General features: G+C 37.6%; 1 protein-coding gene across 7 annotated transcripts in view; it reads right to left on the bottom strand.

Moving 5' to 3' along the window:
* KIF16B (kinesin family member 16B) overlaps positions 1-26,440 on the bottom strand; it is a 276,301-nt gene that overhangs the window by 137,869 nt on the left and 111,992 nt on the right. For all 7 annotated transcript variants that reach the window (XM_039874451.1, XM_039874452.1, XM_039874453.1 and 4 more), the window contains exons 13-15: positions 9,386-9,505; positions 8,359-8,410; positions 6,756-6,893 (exon numbers count right to left, since the gene is read on the bottom strand). In XM_039874451.1, coding sequence (XP_039730385.1) covers positions 6,756-6,893; positions 8,359-8,410; positions 9,386-9,505 — 310 coding nt within the window. The remainder of the gene's footprint in view (positions 1-6,755; positions 6,894-8,358; positions 8,411-9,385; positions 9,506-26,440) is intronic.

Below are 26,440 nucleotides of genomic sequence, written 5' to 3'. Positions count from 1 at the left end.
GAACCAGGAATTCAGTCAAATGTGTAGTTAATATAGTTAGATCATTGAGACTTGGGTAAATATCCATCTGCATTCCGTTTTCGATACTTTTACTTGAATTGTTTCATGCGTAAAAGCCAAGGTAGTTTTTGGAGTATGACTACATTGCTGTGCATAATCTTGTTTCCCAATTATTAAGTTTTAATGAAGCCCATATACTTTTTGCTTTAGTCTTTTTTCTTTAAAAAATAAAACCTTACAGATACAGTTTTAAAGTCTTTTGTAGCCCTGCCTAATCAACAACTCTCCCTTCTTCTCCGGAGGATAACACTATACTGAAGTGTTAACCAAAGCTTGTTTTCACTAATTCAACACCAACAGGAGTCCCCGTTTAGGGTGTAGGGAACTATTCAGTGAAAACAGCTCAATTGTCTACAGCTTGGCTGTGGAACAGCACGGCTGTGAGACAGTTCAATCCAGTCCAATCATAAAACAGCACAGCCATGGAACAGCTCAGGTGAGGAGGCTCCAGTGTTGAAACTCCAGTGTTACAGCTCAGCTTGAGGAAAATGTAGCCTTTGATAGAAACTGAAAGTGAACTTCACTGAGGCAGAGGAGAAGCTGGCTTATATAGAGATTTCTGATCCTAGCTCCTCATCAGTCCATTCTCATGCAAATGAGGATTGCAAATCCTCACAGTTTGATTGATCCAAATAGCATCATCCTGGTTGGTCAGAATGGAGATGTTGTTGATTGGTGGAAGATGCAAATGAGGATATAGCTGTGCAGCCCCAACTGGCCAAGGCAAGTCTTTAGCCCACTGGTTCATTTATAAGCCTAGAATTTCCTTTATAAGGGTTAACTCAAATAGCAGGAGCGCAGTGCAGGCGGCTTGGCAGCTCCATGTAGCTTTTCTCTGAAGCACAGAGAGCATGAGAGGCCCCTGTTTAGCAATGACTACTAGACTGTTTATAGATTGAGCCCAGTTAGCCATGAGGAGTTGTTCTTAACAGGCATGTTCATTCTGGGGGTTGAGAGAAGTAATTATGTGTCAGTCCCATTCACATTTTATTTTTACTACATGTTTTTGTAACCACAAAAATACATCATACAGTTTATGTTTTAAAAACATGTTCCAGTTCTCATTTTAATAAGGCTCAAAAATCAAGAAAGGTTAAGTGGAGAATTCTAACCTTTAATTTCTGAAAGACTGAATCTTTCAGTCTTAAAGTAGGTGTATTAAAAAAAAAAAGTCTTATCTTGCTTCTTTCATGCCTTGAAACACAAAATCATCTTGCATTTCACTGCCCTAAGACTTGCTAATGACATCTGTACTCAGTGCATGGTGTTTTAACACTTTGGAGCATGGCATTTTTATGTCAATTTCATTAACAGTGATACTGAAAAAGCTGTTTGGTAGCAGAGGAGAACACCAAAGGAACTCAAGCCCATCAGGTCTGAAAATCATGGCATCATGGTAATAAAACAATTAAGAGTACCCCTCAGGGAGAGAAAATTCTGACAATTAACCTTGAATGCCAATTAGTACTACTACTTTCTTAGGACAAGTCATATCTTCAATATGAAGATCAAAAATTTAGTTCCGGTCATCGCTAACTTAAAAAGGCATATTTTTTAAAATGGACTTTCAATTTAGGTAAAAGTTTAAGATAAAAAAAACATTCAATAAAAATACTGCAGAGAGATATATTTATTATTTATCTACCATGCCTCAATCCACAAGAGAATCTGAAATGTAATCATAGCTACATAAGCAGATGGCAATGGAATAAGCAATTTCTTTGAACTAAATAAATAAGCTAATCATCTTTTTTTTTTTTGGTTGGGGGGAGAAGAACCCCGACATTAAATATTAAGTTCTAGACAATTCCCATATTAAACATTATGTGTTCTAAAAGTTCATTTTTCAATATGTTCTTTGGAACTCAGGACTGATTTTCTCACAGAAACATCATTACATATAACAGCATCGAAGCAAATCCATGAGACTTATTTAACCCATAACATAGCAGGAACAGTGGCCACCGCAATTCACTCATTCTAACCATCCAGTGGCCAAGACTGTGGGGGGTGTAAGCAGCAGAAGCTCCAGAGAATAGAGCAGGGAAAACACACAGAGGAAATGGTTCGATGGCTAGAAAACTAAGCCAGGTGGACCCAGCAGCCAATGTTGAAGTTTGTGGCTATTTGTGATTCAAGCACTGCTTATACTAATGAATGCCCCAGGTTGTTCCCAACCATAACTCCTCTAAATTACACAAACACACCAGACTGCATTCTATATATCTAGAAAAACAATGCACAAGACTGAGAAGTCCTAGAGTCCAGTCACTGAATTCTCTGAGCCTTATTTTCCCTGTATGGTTGTAAACTGGTATTCTTAAAGACCCTTTGTGCTTAAAAACCTGTAACACTATCATGAAAATAGATTATTATGGAATAAAGGGTTTTTTTCTCCCCATTTTTTGGCAGTCAATGCATATAGCTATGTCCAGAATTGTGTATATATGAATTAACACAGTTCACCAAGTATATATATATTAAAAAGCCTTCAAAGTTTTATTGGAAGAAATAGATGAAAATTTAAATACAAAACACGTACAGAATAAACAACTCGCAAGATGGAAATATATATTTTTAAAATGAGAACAAATCTAACTTCTCAAAGGGTATTTCAGAATAAAATGATTCTAAAATTTCTTTGAAAAATTAAGACATAAATAGCAAAAACCACTCAGATGAAAACTGCAATTAAAGTATATTATAACACAACAAGCATTAAAACTGTGTGGTACTGGTACAAAAGTAGAAACACAAAGTAATGGAATAAAGTAGAAAGACAAGAAGTAGATATAAATGCTATATATATGTTTTCATTTTTGGTAAACAAAGTTTCTTCAAAAAGGAGGTGGGTGTAGGAGGAAGGTTATAATAAATGGTATACCAATGTCAGAGAAATTAAATTAGATCTATACTTTACATAGCAATTAACTCCAGATGTATTAAACAATTAAATATGAAGTTCTAAAAATCAAATCATAAAGAAATAACAAAAAAGAAAATATAATGTTTAGTAGTTTTGTGGCAGATTTCAAAATTATCAAAGAAATCACAAAGAAAAGAACAGTAAAGAAAATGAAAAGTATATTTAAAAAATAGGAAAATTATATTTAAATAGAAAACATTATAATATTGGGAAAAGAGCTAAATCGATATGAGAAAGTGGTTATAAGGAGACATAAGGTTATAAGAAACACACATTCAAGTTGATCAGAGGTAAAACACATGATTTATTTCCCACAATTCTAGCAGGCAATAGTAAAATTATTCTGCTCATGTATTAACGATGATATTAAAAACCAGTAAAACCTCTTGTAAAATCCTACAACAGTAAACACAGTCACCTTCCTCTGACCTGAGAGACATGAAGCAAATACAGCAACCTCTACTGGACAAGGAAACATCTCCCATCCTCGCCATGATCCTTGCACCACCCCTGCTGCCTGGAGGAACAGCAGCAGGACCTCCATCAGAGGTCCTAAGAGAGAACAAACAGGTGGTCTGACTGCAGTCTAGATCCAGTTACATAATTCACTGGTGGGGTCATCAGTCAACTGTGTACCCTCTAACTAACTAACCCCTTTGATGGCACTAGGGTCTGTGCATTGCCAAGCAGGCTTGCCAACTGAAGAGCCCTACATGGTGACCTCTTATCTTCCAGCCAATTACAGTGACTTTATGGGGTAAGGGCAGAGATAGCCTCTCACCATGACTAATACTACTGCCTGGCAAGAACTGGCTTCTCCATCCCATATGGCCAGGGCTGTTGTCCTAATTGCAAAAAGGCAGAAAATGCAGCTTTGGCAATGATCATTGGGTGCTCACTGTGTCCTTGTTTTGGGCTGGCCACCTGCTACTGCTGACCTCTGACCTTCCTAGCCAGCTCCAGGGCACACAGGTATTTCCTAAGCTCAACTTACTGCAAGAATAAAAAATAAGAGTAAAGAACAGATAGATTGATGGATGGGTGGATGATATGTAGGTGGGTACATGGGTGAGTGCTCCCTCTGTTGCTTTTAGGATGTCTTTGATGGACTCTATGTACCTCTTATAAAAGCATTATCATCGTCCTGGTCATGCTATATGTCCTTCATTTCTTAGATAACTCCTTGCAAGTGATTTCCGCTTATGATTTGGGTAACATCAATAATATATGCTTTCCAGTCTCCACCTGCCCAATTCCTATGTCGCAACAGGTATGCAACCATGAAAAACTATAATTATAAAGACTATATAATATACAAAAGAGGGCTTAAAATATAATGTCAACTTATTTCTTTCCTTCTTTCTGGCATAATTCAGTCCAAAAGCCACTAGGCAGGGCTAAGCAAAGTAGGCACCAGCATGGGAATGGGAGGCATGTGGCATGTTTCTGCACTATGAGAAGGGAGAGGGCACCTGGCGTGGAGTATCATAGCCTGAGCAAGAAGAGAAGGGTACCTGCATGAGAGTGAGCAGCAGTGACAGGATATTGGTTACATCATAGGAGTCAGGTTTGTCACTGTCAGAAAAGGGAGCTTCAAATATGAAAAAGGAGAAAACTAGAGTGAACTCTAAGGTATTGGGTTGAAATTAGATGAGTTGGTGTGAATTCCTGGTTAGGAACATAGATAATTAATATACAAATATAAATATAATTGTAAATGATCTCTCTATCTCTCTCTCTGTCTCTCTCTCTCTCTCTCACACACACACACACACACACACACACACACACCCGTCACATACGCTTTCCATAACTCTGTTGACTGACAGGACCTGGGAGCAGTGATATCTTCTCAGCAGTGAGCATACTGAGTTGCTCAAATCTTGGTTTCTAAATCTCATTCTCCACTAAAAGGAACCAAGCTCCTCAGAAACTGGCTGATTGTAGGAAAGTATAAGATGAGCCTGTCAGAAGATGAGGAAGTATTCACAAACGATGGGGACAAGCCAAAAGGACAGAGAAACCAGCTTGAAGGAACTCCCACTGGCCAAATCTGGAACAATTTGAGTATCAAAATAAATAATGATAGAAATAAATAAAAAACCTACCAAATAAAATAGCAAGTCATGTGGCTCTGCTGATCTTAATAAATAAATGAATACATAAATGGTAAGAAGAAAAAGCTAGTAAAAAGCCAACTTTTTGTAAAAATGGTTTTAAAAATTATTTAAGAAAGTTGTTTTATACTAAAAAGAAAATGGATGTAGAATGAAGAAAATCACCATTTGGCAACCATCAGAATAAAAATTTAATTACACATACACAGAAAAGTGATAGATACTAAAACCAGACTAATGTCACAGTGAAGAAGCCTGGCAAGCACCACTTTAATCAAATGATCACGATGAGCATCACTGGTAATGTCAAAAGAAACCATGTAATGAGACATGAGAAAAATATGGCATCAGTCTTCTGATATTTCTGCCAAAATCGCATAATATTAGTTGGATCATGAGGAAGCATCGGATAAATCCCACGTCTACGTAGAGGAATATTCTATAACATATCTGACCTGCAGTTTTCAAAATTGTCAAAGTCATAAAAGTCAAGGAAGAACCAAGGAACATTTCAGACTGAAAAAGAGTGGAGAGACATGGTAACCAAATGCAACACAGGATGCCAGACTAACTACTGGACCCATAAAGGACATTGTTGAGACAAATGTCAAAACTTGAACAGAGTATGTTTTAGCGTCCTAATTTGGATGGTTGTATTGTAGTTACATATGAGAATGCCATTGTTTTAAGGAACTATGCACTGAAGTATTCAGGGGTGGTGGGGCATCGTACTAGCAATTTATTTTCAAATGCTTCTGAAATTAAAAAGTTCTTTGTACTATTCTTGCAACTTTTCTATAATACTAAAATTTTTCAAAAGATACTGATAACTTTTCATGAAAAAATAGAAATAAGGTAATTATTAAAAGAAACCATTGTGTTAAGATTTTGCATTTGAAGGGTATCTTTTTAACTTAACTTCTAAGACAACTACATGCATTTTCCTGTTTAATTCAACAAGACAATGGGTATTATAAAGAAGTCCTTCAGCAAAATGAAAGAGAAAACATCATAATAAAGCAGTCTTCACTCTTTTAACCCATTTCCTGTTTGCCCTGAGAATACTCTCAGTGGCACTTGCGGCTGGCAGCTTTACCACGGGATAATTTGCAGATTACAGTCTTAACCTTACTCCCAAAGTTTGCCACAAAATACCTCTTTTATTATTATTTTTGCATCGCTCTAGTATGCTGATAGTCTTTGGAAACAAATGACATCATTCTATTTATAGCATTCTGTTTTTAGTAGTGGTATTTCCATTTACAAAATACAGTAATTCTCAATGGCTGAAATGTTGAATCCTAGAAAACAAAGCATTCACACACCAACAGTTGTTAGCCAAAGATTCATTTGATGAATCTGATTTATGCATACATTTCTGTTACATTAGGATTGGAGACAATTTCTGTTTAGAAATAACTCCCAGAACAGTTTTTATATTTTATTTTCACATGGCTTCAGGATCAAAGAGCATGTTTATTTAAAATTAAATTAATGCTGGCAGCAAGCTGCACTTATTTTTTCTAAACAGGAAATGGGTTAATACTTAATTGATAACTAATTCTAAGATGCACAAGTTCCCTCATTAACTAGCCAACTTATATTCTAGCAACAACATATACAAAAAGCTCTGAAAACCAAAACCCAGATACCTTGATTTAGGTGTGTGGCCTCCATGATCTGAACACCATTCACCGAGCACTGAGACCCACTCAGGGGTACAAGAGTCACCGTCCCCCCAACATTTTCAAAGATACAGTGCTCACTCTCCAAGTCAAGGCCATGAAGAACTAAGTTGGAAAAAGAAAGGAGAAAGAAAAATTTTTCTTTGGTTACCTAGTACAATGATTCCCAACCTTTATTTGTTTTCCCACAATGAATACTTTTCCTTGTCCATGTAAACATTGTGAAGTGAACATTTATGTTTGGTAAGGAAACTAAATTTCAGGAGCTTGTGGCATCAACTGATAGAAATAAAGGTAACTCTTCAATGTTACCACAAAGGGTCTGGATATCACCTGCATAAAGAAATAAGTTCTGAGGTATTAATTTATTTCATCTTCAGGGGGAAAAACAGCTGAGTCACTTGTCTTAACTGAACACCACTGTGTTAGGGTTAGGATTAATACTGAATAAATTTCATTTACTAGCCACCTAAAAGTCACAGTAAAATTGAGGGAACAAAAGAGTTCTAACAGTCAAAGACCTACTGTGACCTCCACATTTACAGACACGGTGTTCCAGGAGTGGAAACAAAGGTAAACGTGGCATGGCATTGATCTTGGGAAACCCAAAAAAGTCTCCAGAAGCTGTACAGGGATGTGCACTGTCAGTCTGTGCTAATTATGGTAGAACTGGACCTCCACAGATCTCACAGAACGTGTGCCGTCTGAGATTTTCTTGTGTAACGAATGGCTAGGCATGAATATGAATGCCTGTCAAATAAATCTACACGATCATAGGCACAGATCTTAGCCAGCTTCTCAGGAGTACAGAAGTTTGCTATACCCAAAACAGTTGAAACGAAAGACTTCTGGAAATTGGTTTTCAGCTCTCCCAGTTTCAGAGGATATAGTAAATACATGTTGGAATATACTAGGGTTGGCTTGATTAATAGCTTACACTTAGCAAGAAAGCAAGTTCATCAGCAGCACTTCTAAAAACAGCTGAGAAGATACAATTCTTCCCCTTACAGTCCCTACCTTACCACACACATTTGCTTACCACCACCATTGCTGCCACCACAAATTCTCTAAGTTAGGCTTTTAAAACCTGGCAGGTCCCCACTCTGCTCAGGCTGAATTCCTGGTTATCTGTGTGTCTTGTGAAGACTTCTGGGAAACCCAGGAAGTCGTGCCTCCATCTATGTGTGTATTCTACTTTCCATCATCATCTTTGTGCACATAACCTTCCCATTAAGGGGTCTTATATCCTCTACTTGTGTATGTTGGCATATTTCCATCAACCATTGTCCCACTGTGACAAGAACAGAGTGATTTCAAAGACTATATTCTTGGAAGACTTGACAGAGCATAGAATGTATGTAGAGTGGGGGTAAAAGATTCATAGTTCTGTTTTATTCATTAAACTAACTGTTATTCTTTGAGTTGAGTTTGATATTATAGAAATACACATACTGATCAACACCATATTTGAAAGGTTTTTTTTTTAATAATTACTTCATGTCTGTCATTCAAAGAAAGTTCTTCATTAAATGATTTAAAATATCATTGGGAAGAGGAAATTGATTCTCACCAATATCTTGTTCTGTTGAAGCATCTTCTCTACCAACATATGTCTGACCTTCCTGGGGAAAAGTCAAACAAAATTTATTAGTAAGAGGATAGTGGTATGTTTCTTCATTTCCCATTTAAGTCCAAGCAACCTGATGACCAATGGGCTGAGCAATATCCCTGTAAAGGGCACAGCAATGTCTCATATCCCAGGGAAGACCACAGAAATGGCCCATGTCCCAGAAAAGGCCAAAGCAATGTCCCAGGGAAGGCCATGCCAATGTCCTAGGGAAGGCCACTGCCTCAGTGCCTTATTTGCACTGAGGCTCTGAAATAATATCCAATGTTGCCTGGAAAATGACAGCAGAACTCCTGGGGCTTAATGTTCAACAACAAACAGGTAGGTTTGGTGTGGATCAATAACTTGCCTATGACAGTCATCTCACCGATGTTCCTGACCCTTTCTGGTGAGTGTTTTTCTTCCAGTGGTAAGGGGTTTCTTTATGTCTAAAGATAGTTTGTGGGAGCCCACAAAGCACAGTGCAATACCATTCTCATTTTAAGCCATGGATCAGAGAGAGGATGCTAGGTCGAGGTTACAGAGGCAGCACTGATGCTGATGCAGAGATTCTGCTCTCTTGACATGAATAGCCTGTCCAGGACCATGTTTAATAATACAGACGGGAGAAACAATTTTATTAATAACATGAGGAAACGGTACATAAAGCCAACCTCAGTTCTAAGTGCTTGTGACTTTTCTTCCTCAGTCTATCTGCCTTTTTGTTCCTTACCTCCCTCTTACTGATTCTACAAATTAGAAGGCAAAGCAAATGAATTTTCATTTAGTTTAGAACTCCATAACAATGGGAATTCTAATACCACAGAATCCCAGTGAACTGCTGAAAATCCCCAAAGGGCTCAAGGATGTGTTGTATATTCTTTAATGCAATAGCTGTGTTCATTGACATAGAATATTATAACAAAACTTGCTAGTGTCTAAAGGGAAAACTGAAAACAAAATTAGAATGTTCCACTTAAGCAGTTTTTACCTTCAAATGGTATAAGATGATTCCAGTACTCAGAAGGTCATCATCAATGCCAATCAAATGGGGCAGTTCAGAATCTAAAACGACTCCAATCCCTTCTTTCCTAAGGGCTAGAGTTTGTTCCTGAAATTAGGGGAAAAAATAAAAAGAAAAGGTTACTTTGAGGAAAGGGAAAATCTAACTACACATTCTTTAGAGTGTTAGAAAATTTTCTCATCAAAAAACTGAAACTGCAAGAAAAATGGCCCTTAAACTTTATGGTGAAATCCTGGCATATGGTAGGCAAAGTGAACTTGAAACATAAAAGCTCAATATAAAATCAATTAAACTTATTGCCAGATATATATAGCCTCTTTGAAGTCAAACTCAAACCTTGTCTTCTTTAGAAAAGGTTTTATAACCAACCAGCTACAAAGTATTCTTTCCCCCTCTTCAGAACCTTTATTTTACTTAATATCTAGATGTCTCCTGATTTGCTGGCATCATCTGTCCAGTTACTATGTTAAACTGTACATGTTCCTGAGAGCAATCGTTTCTTGTGCATTAATTACAGGTACACCAGAGCTACCTGACCCTATTTCCAGTATCACCTTCTCTTATTTACTGTTCATTCCCATCTATACACAAATCCGCTAAATATCTCTCACCGACCACCACCACCACCACCACAACCACCGCTTCCCTTAGCTCTGTATCTCCCTCCAGCTACCACCAATTTCTCTCTGAACCATTAGAGAAAATAATCTCCAAAGAGTTCTCTACACTTGTGGTTCTCTAATTCCTCCTCTCCTGCTCTCTCCTGAACCCGCTCCATGGAATCTTTCATCCTTGGAAGTCTAGTTACCTACAGTCACTCCTTTGATGATCTCATCCTGTCTCTCGACTTTACCTGAAATCTATATGCTATGACTCTCAAATCTAAATCCCCAGGCAGACCTTTCCCTTAACTCCATACTGCGTGTGTGAGTGTGTGTGTGTGTGTGTGTCTGTGTCTGTGTCTGTGAGTCTGTGTGTCTGCTCAGATCCTTTACATGGCCTTACATTTCACTGAGATAACAGCCAAAATCTTTTGTGAGGTCCTACAAAGCACTACACAATCACATCCCTTGCTAACCTTCTGCCCTCGTCTCCTGCACTCTCCCCTTTGCTCACTCCTCTCTAGGTATCCACAGCTCCTTGCTGTTCTCAAACTTGTCAGCCTGCCCCCATCTCAGGGTTTAGTCATTGCTTTTCCTTCTGCTTTTGTGGTTGCTGTTTCTTCTGGCATCGTTTATTCCCTCTCTTCTCCTAAAGCCGGGTTTCTTGACCTCAGCACTACTGACATTTTGGACCAGATGATTCTTAATTATGGGAAAAATATCTTCTGTATTGTAGGTTGTTTACCAGCATCCATAGACTCCACCCAATAGATACAAATAACACACTACCTCTCTCCCAAGGTTGTGACAACCAAAAGTCTCTCCAGATACTGTCGAATGACCCCTAGGGTAAAAGATCATCCCCAATTGAGAAGAACTACCATATAAAACTTGGTCTTCACTTCCTCGGGTCTCTACTCAAAAGCCACCTTCCCCATCACCCCATACAAGACAGTAATCATCGACCTCACTTATCCTGATTTGTTTCTCTCCTTAGCAATTATCACCATATGATATGTTAGATACAAGTGTATTATTTATCCCCTGACTAGAATGTAACCCAATGCCTAATTTCATGTCTGACACAGAGTAGCTCCTCAATATTTGTCAAATGAATGAATGAGTTTAGATATACATGAATCTAAAGAAATGCAGGAACGGTGGTCAATGGCAGCCCTTCGGAAAAGAGACTGGCTGGCCTATGTCTTCATATCAGGTCCACCTGACCTAAGATAAAAGACCTCTAAAATCAGGCTTCTAGGCAAATCTGAGGGAAAGCAGACAAATTCCAGATGATTGAAGGTTAAAATTCCAGCCTGGAGGTTGAGCTGTGCTAAGTTCACAATGAGTCACATCCAAAAGCATGACATCGTGTTCTGTGATGACAGGTGTGATGGGAGCAACAGGGGAGCAAGTTCCAAGCTATTAACCGGGGCTCCTGGTCAGATACACTCCTAGTGAATCTCTTCTCCACCCCTACCTCAGCAATCCAACAGCAGTGACCAAGGCATAGCTCTGGAATGCCAGCGCCCAGCTCTGCCTAAAACACAATCGGTACTCCCTACATTCCTGAAATATACAAATGTATTTTGTGTCATTTAAATATTAAAACAACATACAGAGTCTGCCATTCTGTAGGTGAAAGATTCAGAACTTCACAACCGTGCAGACAAGGGAGCTCCTAAGAGATGCTGGGGAAGGGCGGTGGAAACAGAGAAGTCCCTCAAGCCTTCATCTCTGCAGACATTTGAGTTTTAAACACACACATGCAGAGCTGGAGTCATGTAAGAGGGCAATGGAATGAAGTGGCAGAAAAGATGATTAAAAAGAAAACATAAAAACCACAACTTGAAAGAAAGTAATTTAATTTAACAACCATTAAATAGATACGCAGAGAAAATGACCAATGCATTACTTAGATTCAAGAGAAGGAAATGAAGCATATCATTGTTCTTCAATTACTCCTCTTATCAGCCAGGTTCTCATCCCAAGGCTCAGAACTTCAGGCCTTGAGGTCAAAGACTTCAGTCATCTTGATTTGCTACACCAAGGCCCTTGCAAATCTTAGCTGAAATGAGCCATCTAAATAAGCCAGCCCCTGCTCCTACCTCTGGGATATTAGTCGAATTCATGTGTTTCCTTCTGCCCAGAGAATTCAAGAAGTTAAATATATGTAATTTAAAAACATATATATTACAGTGGAGAATTTAATCATACAGTTCCATCTCATAAAACAACGTCCTCACTGGAAGATCTGGTAGCTCGGAACTGTGACTGCCTACCGCACACATGGTAGGCAGCCTTCTGGCAATGAATTGTTCCAGGCCTCTAGGTCCACGTGAAAAGGAGAGTGACTATTCTCATGAGTCCAGAGACACAGGTATTTTCTTTCTGCTTAAAAGTGGACAATAAATCCCCCAAAAGGCTACATCCCAAACCAGTTTGGTTTCTTTTTTCTTTTTTAACCACTGAAACCCCTTTTTTTTTCCTTTCTTTAAGGTAAGTCTCAGAAACTTTGAAAATTATTTAAATTTCAAAGCCATTAAGGTCAAAAGCATTACTTGTCCCAACCCATACCTAACACACACACACACGCATACACACCAGCCATACTCGCACACGCTTCCATACATAGAATGGTTAAAATCTGAATTAAGAAAAAGTTTTCCAGAATTGAGTGTGCAGGCAGATGAATTTATGATTAATGCTGCCCTAAAGCTCTATGACATTCAAGCTGCATTTGCTACATGATATTATAAAAGTGTCACCTAATAAAACTAAAAACGAGGGTTTAAATCATTGCTCAAGTGAAAAAGTGATTTCAGACAAAGATATCTATCACATATAAAATATTTATTGAGTGGCATCTACTGTTATACATAATTTATGAAACACCTCCTTGATAAGATGGAATATTTAAATAGCAGTGCTGGCGACCACTTCCCCAACTCCAGGCACACTGGGTCCCAAGTAAAGAAAGTGATAAAATATGTATAGCTGCACATATTTTGTATTGAAACAAATCTTTTGGCAACCAATATTTGCATTAAAAGGAAAGCTATAGCCTGACTAAAAGTGTCAAAACAGAATCAGCTTACTTTAAATATCATGTTCATTACATTTGCAAATAATATATTCCATATGTTTTTCTTCAACCTTTGAATTTAAAACATGTGTCCAGTGCTGGGACAATTGCAGCATCACTTCTGGCAGATTCCAGAGGTTCAGGTGAGTTGCAGGCAGGGCTGCCCAGATGGGAGGGAAGAAGGCCACACATGGGCTTGGCTCGCTGAGAGCATACCATGTAACTAACCACTATATTCGTTTGAGATTGAGCATGGATTCAACCTCTTAATCATAACCACATCCTTCATACTTAGCACTGTATCTGACAAAACTCAACAACTTTCCTGAATAAATAAGTGAAAATCAATATAAAAATTTATGAACAACAAAAATCTATTTTTCTGTCTTGAGAAGCCCACCTGAAAGCTAGATCTTGCTTGGGAAATACTGGGAAAACTGTGGCAATGTACCTGTGCCACCTCAAGTATAAGAACTCTTTAAGAGTAGAAACTGTGTTTCCTCATACTAAACATGTTAGGTGAGCACAGCTGCACTGAGTATACAACTATCACTCAATAAATACTGAAAATTTGGCACTCTAGGGAGTAAGTGATTTCAAGTGGATTTTTTTTTTTGATAGCCAAATATTAAATGTCAAAATCTTTTTGTGGAATAGTCTATGTGTTTTATTAACTAGTGGAATTTTGTAGAGATGCCTCATAGCATAAAGTGCACTTAATTTCTGCAAACTTGACTACAACAGCAAAATGGAAGGAAGAGCGCCACAACTGGGGCTTAGGGCACATGCCCAGTGTGCATGTGAGAAGGGAAGGAGGAAGTCAGACTGGCAGGAAGACTTTTATAAAAAATAAAGTTATTCTCTAGCAAAACTACTCTTTAATTTTTTTTAAATGCATTTGATTTTATTTGAATTTCACATTAGGAAAAGTAGTTGCTGAATTTCAACCAAATGTTTCTTCACAAGAGATACTTCCTAAAATATCCTTCTAAGTTAAGACATTATGAAACATATTTAGAGGTTGATAGCACTGAATATATATTTTTCATAAAAGTTTTGGTTTTAAACAGCAATACTCAAACTTGTATATGTTTGAGAATATCTGCCTCCTGCCCTTACACCTGAATGACATCAGAGCTACACTAATTTGGGCCACATGCTGGCTCACACTTCTTTTCTCTTGGAACAGTAAAGACATGGCCCCACTGTCTTCTGAAACTGAATGCTGCTCTAAGGAAATATGAAGCTAATCTGACTTTTTATCCATGGGATATAATTTGGTTTTCTGCCTGGATCTCTGAAATTTTGTATACTTGAAATTCAATAGTTAATTAGGATAGATCTCAATATCAGACATTCCATACTCTAAATTTTCCTGGAACACAATACAGCCTTCTAATCTACAGACTCAGTTTATTTATTTTTCATTTCATGAAAATTGTCTTGTTTTTATATTCTATTTTCTTTTTCATTTGTTGACTGTGTACTTTAGGGACACCAATTATCCTTGTATTACATCGTCTTTGTTTTATCTTTTAGCTTCTAATTGCTTTAATATCTTGATCATTTCACTTGTGTTCACCGAGATAATCAAACCTTTAACTTTTACTAATTTGATCTCAATGGCATCTATTGTTTTCCTTGATAGTTCTAACTTTACTGGTCCTGCAATGGATGTTGTATTAGAAATCCGAGTCTATCTTTAAGTCTACAATCTCTCTTGTTTCATCTAATTCTGCTTTTTATTATCTATCATCTTGTTTTGTTTATTAAACTCTTGTTTCTCATTAACTTGTTCCACAGAATGAAGCAATTGTAAGAAATTCTTTCTTTGCCTTTAGGTATATTTTCATCTTGATCTGGATTTTTTTTATCTTTTGCATGCTTTATTCTTTTTCTTGCATTCTGTTTGTCTGTCCATCTGTCCATTTAGCCACCCATCCACCTCTAGAGCTATGTTTATATACTCGCCCTATTCCTTTTTTTCTCATCGTGTGTATGGTTAGGTGTGTCTCTCCAGAAACTCCATACGCTCTAACACAGGATGAGTAACTCCTTGACTCCTGTCCTGCCATATCCAGGATCTTTCTAGCTCAAAGACTGAGTAGTCTGTGTTGCATCCACTCTTCTCTGGCCTGATGGAATGACAGAGGGCCAGGAAATATCAGCTGACAAGCTGTAGAGGCTTTGAGTTCCTGGGCTCTGCCCTCGCTTAACAAGGTGGTTAAATATCCCCTATTGAGCTCCTTCCTCCTGCCTGAGCAGATTCCATTCCAATGGAGACAGTTTCTCTCAGGCTGCTTATTGTTTCACCGGGCCTTCACTTACAGAGAGAGTCAGCATCTTCCCAGTTATCACCATCAGCCACATCTATGATTCCTTAATAGGAGCAGGAAAATGAATTTGTTCTTCCCTGACCTGAGGGTACTGAGGAGGGTTTTTAGAATCCTCACTCATTCAGTTTGAGGCGCAAGCTTCGGAACATGCCCTTACAACCTTCCCTCTTCCTCAGTCACGACCTTTTTCATCTGACATCTATTAGTGATTTTACAGTGGTTTCTGCTGCAGAGTGAGATGTTTTGCTTTTTATCATTATCTCGTTTCTTTGAAATCTGTGATGCGTCATCTCCAACTGCCTCTTTAACATCAAAGTCAAAAACAAGATTTCAGCAGGCCACAAAAGGGAAGGAAAAAAACAAGAGGTACTTCGGATTTGAGGGGTTTCTTAAATGAAGATATGGAGGTGGAAAATGTGGGAACATATACAAGAAACCTCTGGACATCCAGTTTAACTAATAAACCTGGAAAAAATGATCTGAAAAGCCAGGCAGATGGGTCATTATTTTGATTGAGAAACCAAGAAGCCAACTGAGAATTTTGAAGACAGGAGCTGTCTGATACTTCAGAAGACGAATCTGGCAAGGATGTGAAGAATGAACAGAAAAAGAGGGTAAAGAGGGTCAGAATTAGCTGGGGCTGGGAGGGGCGGGGGGTGCAGGATGGGGGGATTGCTAGACAAACACTATAGAGGAAGACAGACTCTAAGGTGACAATTAGTTTAGACTGACTGTAAGTAGAGACATTCTTCTGAACTGTTTTACATACTCTTCTTAATAAGAAATAAGGAAATTGGAAAGTTTGCAAAAGTTGCAAAAATCCAATAAATACCCAAAAGATTTTTATGGCTAGGAAAAAAAATCCTGACATTTCCTGGTTCTACTTTCCAGATAGCTCAGCACGTGGGTATTGCTGACTTATTAAAGCTCACTCGCCAATTTAACTAGCAAGTGTCATCAAGTAATTTACATGTTCTTTATATAATATAAAAATGAAACAATCATTTTCAACACAAACCAATTATCTATAAAATCCTGAGAGTTTGCCACAAGCTGGCATTACCCAGAAGTGAAGCACTGTTCCTTGTACATTCTTATGCATATAGAAAGAATCCTGTCCATCTAGCAGAGAAAGACAATAGTTGCCAAGATTACCAGGAAGTCAATGCCTCAACCTTCATCCTGCTTTCCTCTACCCTTTGTCCATACAACATGAGCACACTATGATGAAAAGAAACAAGAATCTCCTTCACATTCCTCCAGGAAATAACTTTATTTTTGCTATGTTCTCAGAGAGAATGATGAGGTGAAGAAAAATATATCTGCTGGCTAGCAGCATGTTCTACGTCCCTGCAAAGCTGACTGGTAGCATGTAATCCTTCATGGGAGAGCTCTATTAATTATGTTCTTTGAATCATAATCAGATGAAAAAACAGAAAAAGAAGGGAAAGAACAGTTTGTGAAAGTTAAGGACTGGAAATCTACCTAAACTGAAAAGGTCTGGCAGATACCACAGACCTAGGGAGGCAAGGGATGACCAGGGATCAGCATCAGGATGAAGCCTCGGGAAGAAGGAAGTTCAAGTTGGAAGACAGAATTAGCAATCCACAGGATGGGAAAAAAAAAAAAAAAGTCAGGTGAGTTCATCTAGAAGCCACCATCAATCTCTCCCTTTGCCTCGAAACCCATAGCCACACCGTCAGTGGGTCCATTAGCTCTAGCTGCAAGACAGTCTGGATCATCCACAACTTTCCATCTCCAATGCTACTGGCCTGGTCTGGCCACCACCGTCTCCTGCTTGGAGTCTCTGACATGACCCAATTGATCTTTCTGCGTCCTCTCTTACTACTCTTGAACCTATTCTTCATGTGACAGCGAGAGACATTTGTTCAAAATATTAAGAGGTCAGACATTAAACCCTACAAGGCTCTCTCATGCATTTAGACTGAAATGGCCCATACCTCAATTAATTCGGCCCTCATCTCAATTAATTAGGCCCTCACCATCTCCCCAACCTTATCGCCCTCCACTCTCCACTTGAGTCACAATATTCACAATAGTCACAGTGGCTTCCTCATTCCCAGTGCAGGGCCTTTGCACATGCTGTTCTTTCTGCCTGGGAAATCCTCCGCTTAAATCTTTGTGGCTTGCTCCTTCTTGTCAGTCAGCTATTATCATATACGCTGCCAGCTCTCTGGAGATCACCAGTGAGTGATATGGACAAAGTCTTTGCTCAGATAAAGCTTATGTCCTCCCTCACCACTACTCCCCTACTCCCAGGCACATTCTATCATCACTCCACTTGGCTTATTGTTTTCAGAGCACTCAAGGCTATCAAAATTGTATTATCGGTTTATTGTCTATCTGCTTCTCCAGAAAGCAAATAGTGGGTCTAGGACAAATCAAGCCCTAGGGATGAGAGACAGGGATGAGATCATTGAGAACCAAACTAATGAACAGTATTTGTGACCTCTGAACCCAGGGCTGAGACTGGCCTATTTACGCTCCTTGCTAAGCAAAAACAGCTCTTGAACCTCAAATGAATACTTAAAAAGCCCAGAATAAGTCAAGCTTATAGGAGAATCTTGTTTAAATGTAAAGGTTTAATTCTAAAAGACTATTATCATAAATAATTTAACAAGTATCCAAAATATCTGAACCTAGCATCATGAAGTTGATATCAGAGTGAAACTATTACATTATAAAATCTGAAATGGGAATGCAAAAGCCTTTATATTTTTCCCATAACTTTCAAACAATCCACATTACAGTACCGGTAGTCAAAAGAAACACATTTAGACAGATGGTGAACAGTCCCAGACTCACCAGGGCAGAAACAGCAAGAAAAGAACCTGGCTACCACATACTCAATGGTACTAACAAATATAAATTTCCTGGCATACTGGCAGTTGAACTTTAAACAGTAAATAAAATTAATATTGTCCTTTTAATGAACAGAAACTCTTGGGGCCAGTTCAATTTCTACTACACTTCCCACTGCAGAAACATCATTCTTTATTTAAATGCTACACAGCTAACTGCTGGCAGGCAATTCAGAGAAGATGCTGTGTAGATCTTTCTGATGAAATAGTCCTCTCTGCTGGCTGAGCAAATCACCCAGATGTCTGTATTTAAATTATGCAAAATGCATAATACCAATTAAAGAAATTACGTGTGAAAATATGCAAGAGCAAATTTCCTCACATTAATATTTAACTAGACTTTTTAAGTAGAGCAGGATCTTGTGATCACAAGTACTTTAGTATATTTGACCTAAACAGAAGCCCAAAATACTCAGAGTTCACCAGACAGTTCTACAAGGACATGTCTGTATAGTACAAACTTTAACACATGGTAAGAAAGCTAAGTGCAAGGATCACTTTAAGTAGCATTTTGTAACTCAGAAAGCTTCAATCTGACATTGGCCTTAAACTTTGGTTGGTAAAGCTAACCTACTCTTGTTTCTCCCTCACAGAAATGACACACTTCTCTCCACCCTCCAGGCTTTGCTCAAGTGATCATGTCTGCTTGGGACAGCCTTCCAGCTCCTCCCTCCACCTGAATCTTACCTGCACATTCTCTGACACTTGGAACCTACTTGGGTCCTCAGCAGACCCTTCCTCTGCACTGACCATAGTTATCCAGCCTAATCATTTGCATCTCAGTCAAAAACAGGACTAGAGTTTTGTATCCACACATTGCTTGTTTCCTGCTAAACCAGTGGATCACCCAAGAAGTTTTTAAAAAATACCATGCCTGAGCCTCGCACTAGCCCTTTAAATTAGCATCTCAGGGGCAGGGCCTGGGCATGGGTATGTTTTTTAAGCTACCAGGTTTTTTGTACCCGGGTTTGTACTATAATTTTCTGTATCTTCCAAATAATCTCTGTTTGGCTGGGTGCATTTGGAGGATGCTCAAAGGAGTAAGTGCTGTAGTTTATCAACTTGAAACCCTTCATCCTCCAGTTAGCTTTTTCTGCAACTCATTCAACTAACACTTAATGAGCATCTGCTACTTGGCAGGTGATAGTCCATGCTGGGGATGTATCAGTGAATAAAAAAGACACTCTTTTATATATTATCTACATCTATCTCTATATTGTTATCTCTAGATTTGTATCGATGTCTATGTTACATGTAAAGATATATCTATATTATATAAGATATATCTATGTACCAATCTGTTAATCTGTAGATTTATCTATATCTACTTATCAGTATTATCACTAATATCCATATCTTGCTACATTAGCATAATTAGAATTACAAAAAAAAAAAAAAAAGTCAGGCAAAAAACCTGAAATTCACAACTAACATTTTTGTTTAACCAAAAAGTTTTAGGGTCCTGGTATATGACAGAATTATTCCAAATAATATTTAATCCAACAAAATTCTTGCCCACAGACTCTCACAGTTTTAGCAAATTTCAACTCTACCAGGCCAGGCTGGACACTAATGGGCTTCCAGTGTCTAGTCATAGATTGCATGTCCTTCCTCCTGAGTTCCATTTAATCACTCAGTATAGTATGCTGGTAAAAAAAAAAAACACACACACAGTGCCACAGAAAAAGTGATGTGCTTCTGTATCAAGGCCGTAAGAAAGGTTGTCTTCTCCCTTTGGGCAATGTAATGAATTAGCTTGACACCAATTTTTCAAGGGAGCCAGTGTCATCAGATCTACTTTACAAAGGCAGCAGCCGGAGTCAGCAGGTGATTCCTCCCTGACCCAGCACACAATTATCCCACAGACTCAGTGGTCTGGAATAGTCCAGACCCAAGAAGGAACAGCGGGCTCTATGCAGTCACCCACTGATGTCACAAATGAAGGGCGTATTCAGAGAGCTTCGTGGCTGGCCTTCAGGGCACTCCTGTTACTACCAAGCCCCACCCAGCTTTAGAGATAGAAAATTGAGCCTTGTATTGCTGGCTGAAAACAACACACAGCTAAACTCAGAACAGAAATTTCCAAAATGCATGCTACATACCTTTTCATGCTATTCCCTAAGAGCCTACACATAAAAGCTCATGTCTTTCCACGTGTCACCCCTGCACTTGTAACTGTCCACTTCTGCTAAACTCATCATCTAAATAATCTGTTATATGTCTTCCAGTCTACAGAAATAAAAAAGAAAAACAAAGACCCCTCAAATATCAACAAACCTGAGCTATCACTATATAATGGGCATGTCTAAAACAAAATAAAGCTTTAAATCATGACAAAAATTTAAACTAGTCTCACTTGCATGGGAAAGCATGCAGCATATATGAGAAAAAATATAATTTAATCACATTGTGATTTATGCTAACAGTAATCAAAAAATTTAAAAGTACTATATTACATAGAAAATGACCTCGATTTCTGTTTAAAATGTGTGTGTCTGTGTACACATAGGATTGGTGTGTGTATGCATGCATGCACGTGTTAGCTTGGGCTACCGAAACAAAATACTGTGGACTGGGTGGCTTACACAACAGAAATGTATTTCTCATAGTTCTGTAGGTTGGGAAATCCAAGATCAAGGTGTCTGCAAGGTAGATTTCATTCTGAGGTCTGCAGGCTACCATCTCCCAGTATGCTCACGGGGACCTTCTTTGGTACATGTACACAACAGAGGAAAGAGAAAGATTTCACTTTCTTTCTCTTCTTATAAGGCCACCAGTCCTACTGAATTAGGGTCCCATATTTATGACTTCATTTAATGTTAATTACCTTCTAAAGGCCCTAACTCCAAATACAGTCGCATTGTGATTAGGACTTCAACATGAATTTTGGAGGCAAATAATTCAGTCTATACTCTGTGTGTGTGTGTGTGTGTGTGTGTGTGTGTGTGTGTGTGTGTGTGTGTGTGACGGTATGTGTGTGTATGCGTGAGATATGTCATATACTTATAAATATAGAATATATCTTAAATACAATAAATAAATATGAGAAAGAGAGAAAGACAAGTAGAGACTGAGCCTGACAGAGACATCTCATGCAATACTCCAAAACAGGAACAGAGACTAACTATCTCTGGGTAATGTTTTTCTTTATGCTTTTTCACTTTCCAAATTTTCTATAACAAACACACTTATAATCAAAATAATACAATGCATGTAATAATGGTTTTTTAAAGTGACATCCTTCTATATAAAAATTTTAAATGTATTTTACTTAATGTATTTAAATTTATTTTGTTAAAATATATTTTACTCAATCTTAAGTACATCTCCATGTCTGAGTTTTATTGTATGTTATATAATGATCTGAAGTTGGAAGTCTAAAATGATGAAACTAAAATGCATCAGCCAAAAATGAAAAACCAGAGGCCTCAATAAGGAAAAGGTACCCACAGCTAACATACTCAATGATGAAAAGCTGAAAGCTTTTCTTCTAAGGAATAAGACAAGGATGCCCGCTGTTGCCACTTTCATTAAACATTGTACTGGAGGTCCCAGTCAGGGCAATTAGGCAAGAAAAAGAAAAGGCATTCAATTAGGAAATAATGAAGTAAAACTGTTATCTATTTGCAGATGGCATATTGTATATAGAAAATCCTAAAGACTCCACCAAAAAGCTGTTAGAATAAGCAAATTCAGTAAAGTTGTAGGAAATAAAAGCAATATACAAATATCTGTAGAATTTCTATACATTAACAGTGAACTATTAGAAAGAGAAATTAAGAAAACAATCTCATCTACAACTATATCCAAAAGAATAAAATAACTAAGAATCGATTTAATCAAAGAAGTAAAAGACCTGTACACTGAAAACTGTAAGACATTAATGAAAGAAACTGAAGAAGACACAAATTAATTGAAAGATTTTCTATGCTAATGGACTGGAAGAATTATTATTAAAATGTCCATACTAACAAAGCAATCTACATATTCAATACAATCCTTATTGTATTGAAAAACTCCAACAGTGTTTTTCACAGAAATAGAACAAACAATCCTAAAATTTGTATGGAACCACAAAAGACGCCAACTAGCCAAAGCAATCTTGAGAGAACAAAGCTGAAGGCATCATTTCCCAATATCAAACTATACTACAAAGCTCTACTAATCAAAATAGTACACTACTGACAGAAAAACAGACACATAAATCAACAACGAAACTGAGAGCCCAGAAACAAATCTACACATATATGGTCGATTAATTTACAACAAAGGAGGAAAGAATAAACAATAGAGAAGAGACGGTCTCTTCAATAAATGGTGCTGAGAAAACCTAACAGTCATATGCAAAACAATAAAACTAGACGCTATCTTACACTACATAAAAAATAAAAAAAAAATCAATGCTAGGTGAATGAAACACTTGAATTTAAGACCTGAAACCACAAAATACAAGAAAACACAGGCAATCAGCTCCTTGACATTGGTGTTGGTGATAATTTTTTGGATGGGACACCAAAAGCAAAGGCAACAAAAGCAACAATCAACAAGTGAGACTACATCAAACTAAAAAACTTTATCACAGCAAAGGAAACCATCAACAAAACAAAAATGCAAACTATGAAATGGGAGAAACTATGTGTAAATCAGGTATCTGCTAGGAGGCTAATATCCAAAGTATATATTGAACTCATATAACTCAATTTAAAAATTTTTGATTAAAATATGGGCAGAGGAATTGAATAGACATTTTTCCAGAGTAGACATACAAATGGACAACAGGTATACGAAAAGGTGTTCAAAGTCACAAATTATCAGGGAAATGCAAATCAAAACCACAGTAAGATATCACCTCACACCTATCAGAATGACTGTTATGAAAAAGACAAGAGATAAAGTGTTGTAGAGGATATGGAGAAAGGGAATCCTTGTACATTGTTGGAAGGAATGAAAATCAGTGTAGCCAGGATGAAAAACAGCATGGAGGTTCCTCAAAAAATTAAAAATTAAACTACCCTATAATCCGGCAATTCCACTTCCGGGTATATACCTGAAGGAAATGAAATCGGTGTCTCAAAGAGACAGCTGCAGCCGTATGTTCAGTGCAGCATTACTTATGACAGCCAAAACATGGAAACAACCAAAGTGTCCATTTATGAATGAATGGATTTAAGGAAAATGTGTGTGTGTGTGTGTGTGTGTGTGTGTGTGTGTGTGTGTGTGTAACATGAAATACTACTCAGCCATAAAAAAAAAGGAAATCCTGACATATGCAACAACATGGACCTTGAGGGCATTATGCTAAGTGAAAAAAGACACAGAGAAAGACGAATAAAATACTGTATGACTTCACTTTGAAATCTAAAAAATCCAAACTCATAAACACAGATAACAAACTGGTGATTGTCAAAGAGGACAGGGGGCAAAATGGATGAAAGAAGTCAAAAGGTACAAACTTGTAGTTATAAGATAAATACGTTATGTAACGTAATGTACAGCCTGGTGACTAAAGTTAACAATACTGTACTGTAAAATTTAAAATTGCTAAGAGAGTAAATCTTAAAAGTTCTCATCACAAGAAAAAAAATGTAACTATGTGAGGTGATGAATGCTAACTAAATTTATTATGGGGATCATTTTACAATATGTACATATACCAAATCATCATGTTATACACCTAGCACAATATTCTTATATCAATTATATTTCAGTAAAACTGGGGGGAGGGGACAAAGAAAAAGGGAAAATTTGCAAGTATCTGGAAGACAAAGGAATTTCAGCCACCATTTTATCAGATGAAATCACGCTTGAAAAATTTATTAATGCTTTCAGTCAAAATCTACCATCCTTCATAGGCATCAGGCACACATTCATGAAAATAAAATTTAAAACTCTATATAGAAACTTATTAACAGTGGTTTTGCATGAGGCCGTGATATCAGAAGGCATATAGATTCTTAGTTCTTAATTAAGCAGGAAAGAAACAAATATTAAAGCAAAGATTGTCCAATTCACATTTTTTGCAAGCTGCTTTTCACCATTCTTTCACATAAAAAGGGAGAGAAAAAATATATACAGTAGAAATAGGTCTTCTCTAATAAGAAATAGGTCTTCTCTAATAGGTGAAAGAAGGGTAGAAGTTAATCCCTGGACTTGGTTCATTTGTTTCTCAGCCACCTGAGCCAGTATCATAACCAGAAGGGCATTCAGAAAAAAAGAAGAGGAGGAAGAGAGGGTGGAAAAGGCAAACGAAAGGGGCAAACTTCTGGCTTCTCACAATTTCCTTCTGGAAGGTACATATTCCCCAGTGAATGGGCTCATTGCTTCTAGTTAGTAATAAAATCTGCTTTTCATGGAGAAGAGAGAGTATAGTGCCCCTTTCTTTTATTAACCTAATATCCACCACAATCACTAAGATCAAATTAGTCTAATGAATCAAAGCGTTCAGACAGCTGCTTACACCACAAGTAACGATGGCTTGTCAAGAGCACACAGCAGCACAGAAGTGAGTTTCTGCCCTGGCAGTGCAGTACACTTGGGAAAAGAAACGTAAACTCAACACGGAGGGACGTGACCTGGGTACTCAGTGAATAACTAAATAAACTGTCCTCCAGGAACCGAATTAGTTAATATTTTCCAAATGGTCTGCCACTCAAACCCAGACCCTTAGAGAGTTCATGTCCTTTACATCACAGAACTCTCAGATGAATGCCAATCCCAAAAGAGCAGCTCCTCCTCCCCCAATTAATTTAGCAACAGTATCAATGTATGTCTTGGTTCTATAAATACTCTTACGGTCAACAATATTTCACATAAGCATTCCTGTAAGTGATACATTACACTTTGAAACATTATTAATATACCTTTAGCAAGATAAATTGCACAGAAAATCAAAAGGGCACATTCACTCAGCTTGTACAAGAGGAGAGCTTTCAAAAGCCCAAATATAATTTTGAATGCTGACTACACATAACATTACCCCAAGAGTTTATTAAAACAGGAAACACAACCCAGAAACACAACCCATTTTAAAAAGAGAAATTACATTTGAAAGCTTTTTTATAAGTAAAGCATGTGTGACTAAAGTTATAGAGGTGTTCAAGGAAACATGAAATTCTAAATAAAAAATAGTGTTTCTTGATCTGGTCCATTAACAGTAAGAAGTAAAGAAAATAAAAGGTATACATGCAACACTTTCCAATCACACACTGCAATTATTTTTGCTAATAAGTGCAGTTCCAGCCAATTATCTAAACATCTAACTTCCCATAATCACAACCAGGCGAGAGTCAATAGTAAGCCAACTCTTTCCTAAGCAATCACAAAATCCAAACACTAAAATCTACATCCTTTATTCATTAAAAAACAATTTATACGGTGTAAACTGGATATGATCACTTTGAAAAACTGACAGAATCTTCTTTAGTTAAATTTAAATACTATCTGCACCACATGACCCAGCAGGCCACCCTAGGCACATGCCTCATGGCAGGGGTCTGCCAACTCTAGCCTAAGGCTAAATCAGGCTAGCTGCCTATTTTTTTTTTTCACCCTATGTGTTGAGATTGATTTTCACACTTTCAGATGGTTTTTAAAAAATCAAAAGAATCATATTTCATGACATGTGAAAACTATATGAAATTCAAATGTCAATGTCCATAATAAAAGTTTTATTGAAATACACATTCCACATTCATTCATTTAAGCAGTATCTATGGCTGCTTTTGTGCTGCAGCAGCAGAGGTGAAGATGGGGATGCAGGAAATATGGGCCCCGAGGAGGGAACTGTTTACAGCCTAGCCCTTTATAGAGCAGCTTGCTGACCTCTGCACTGTGGAAATGCATATATGTATTCACTAAAAGACATGTTTGAAATGTTCATGGCAGTAGTATTCAAAATACACGCACAAAAACTGCAAACTACTCAAATGTGCATTAAGAGTAGAATGGGTAAACTGCCATTTACTCATACGATGGAATAAATATAGTAATGAGAACGAACAACAGCTATAGAAAACACCATGGGTGAACATCACAAACCTAATGTAGAGTTTAAAAAAAAAAAGAGGAAAAAAAATGATGTGAGATTCCATGAGTCTAGGGTTCAAACACAGGCAAAA

This window comes from Pteropus medius, unplaced genomic scaffold (assembly GCF_902729225.1).
Source record: "Pteropus medius unplaced genomic scaffold, Ma_sr-lr_union100, whole genome shotgun sequence".
Lineage (NCBI taxonomy): Eukaryota > Metazoa > Chordata > Mammalia > Chiroptera > Pteropodidae > Pteropus > Pteropus medius.
This window is presented reverse-complemented; position numbering and strand designations above follow the sequence as displayed.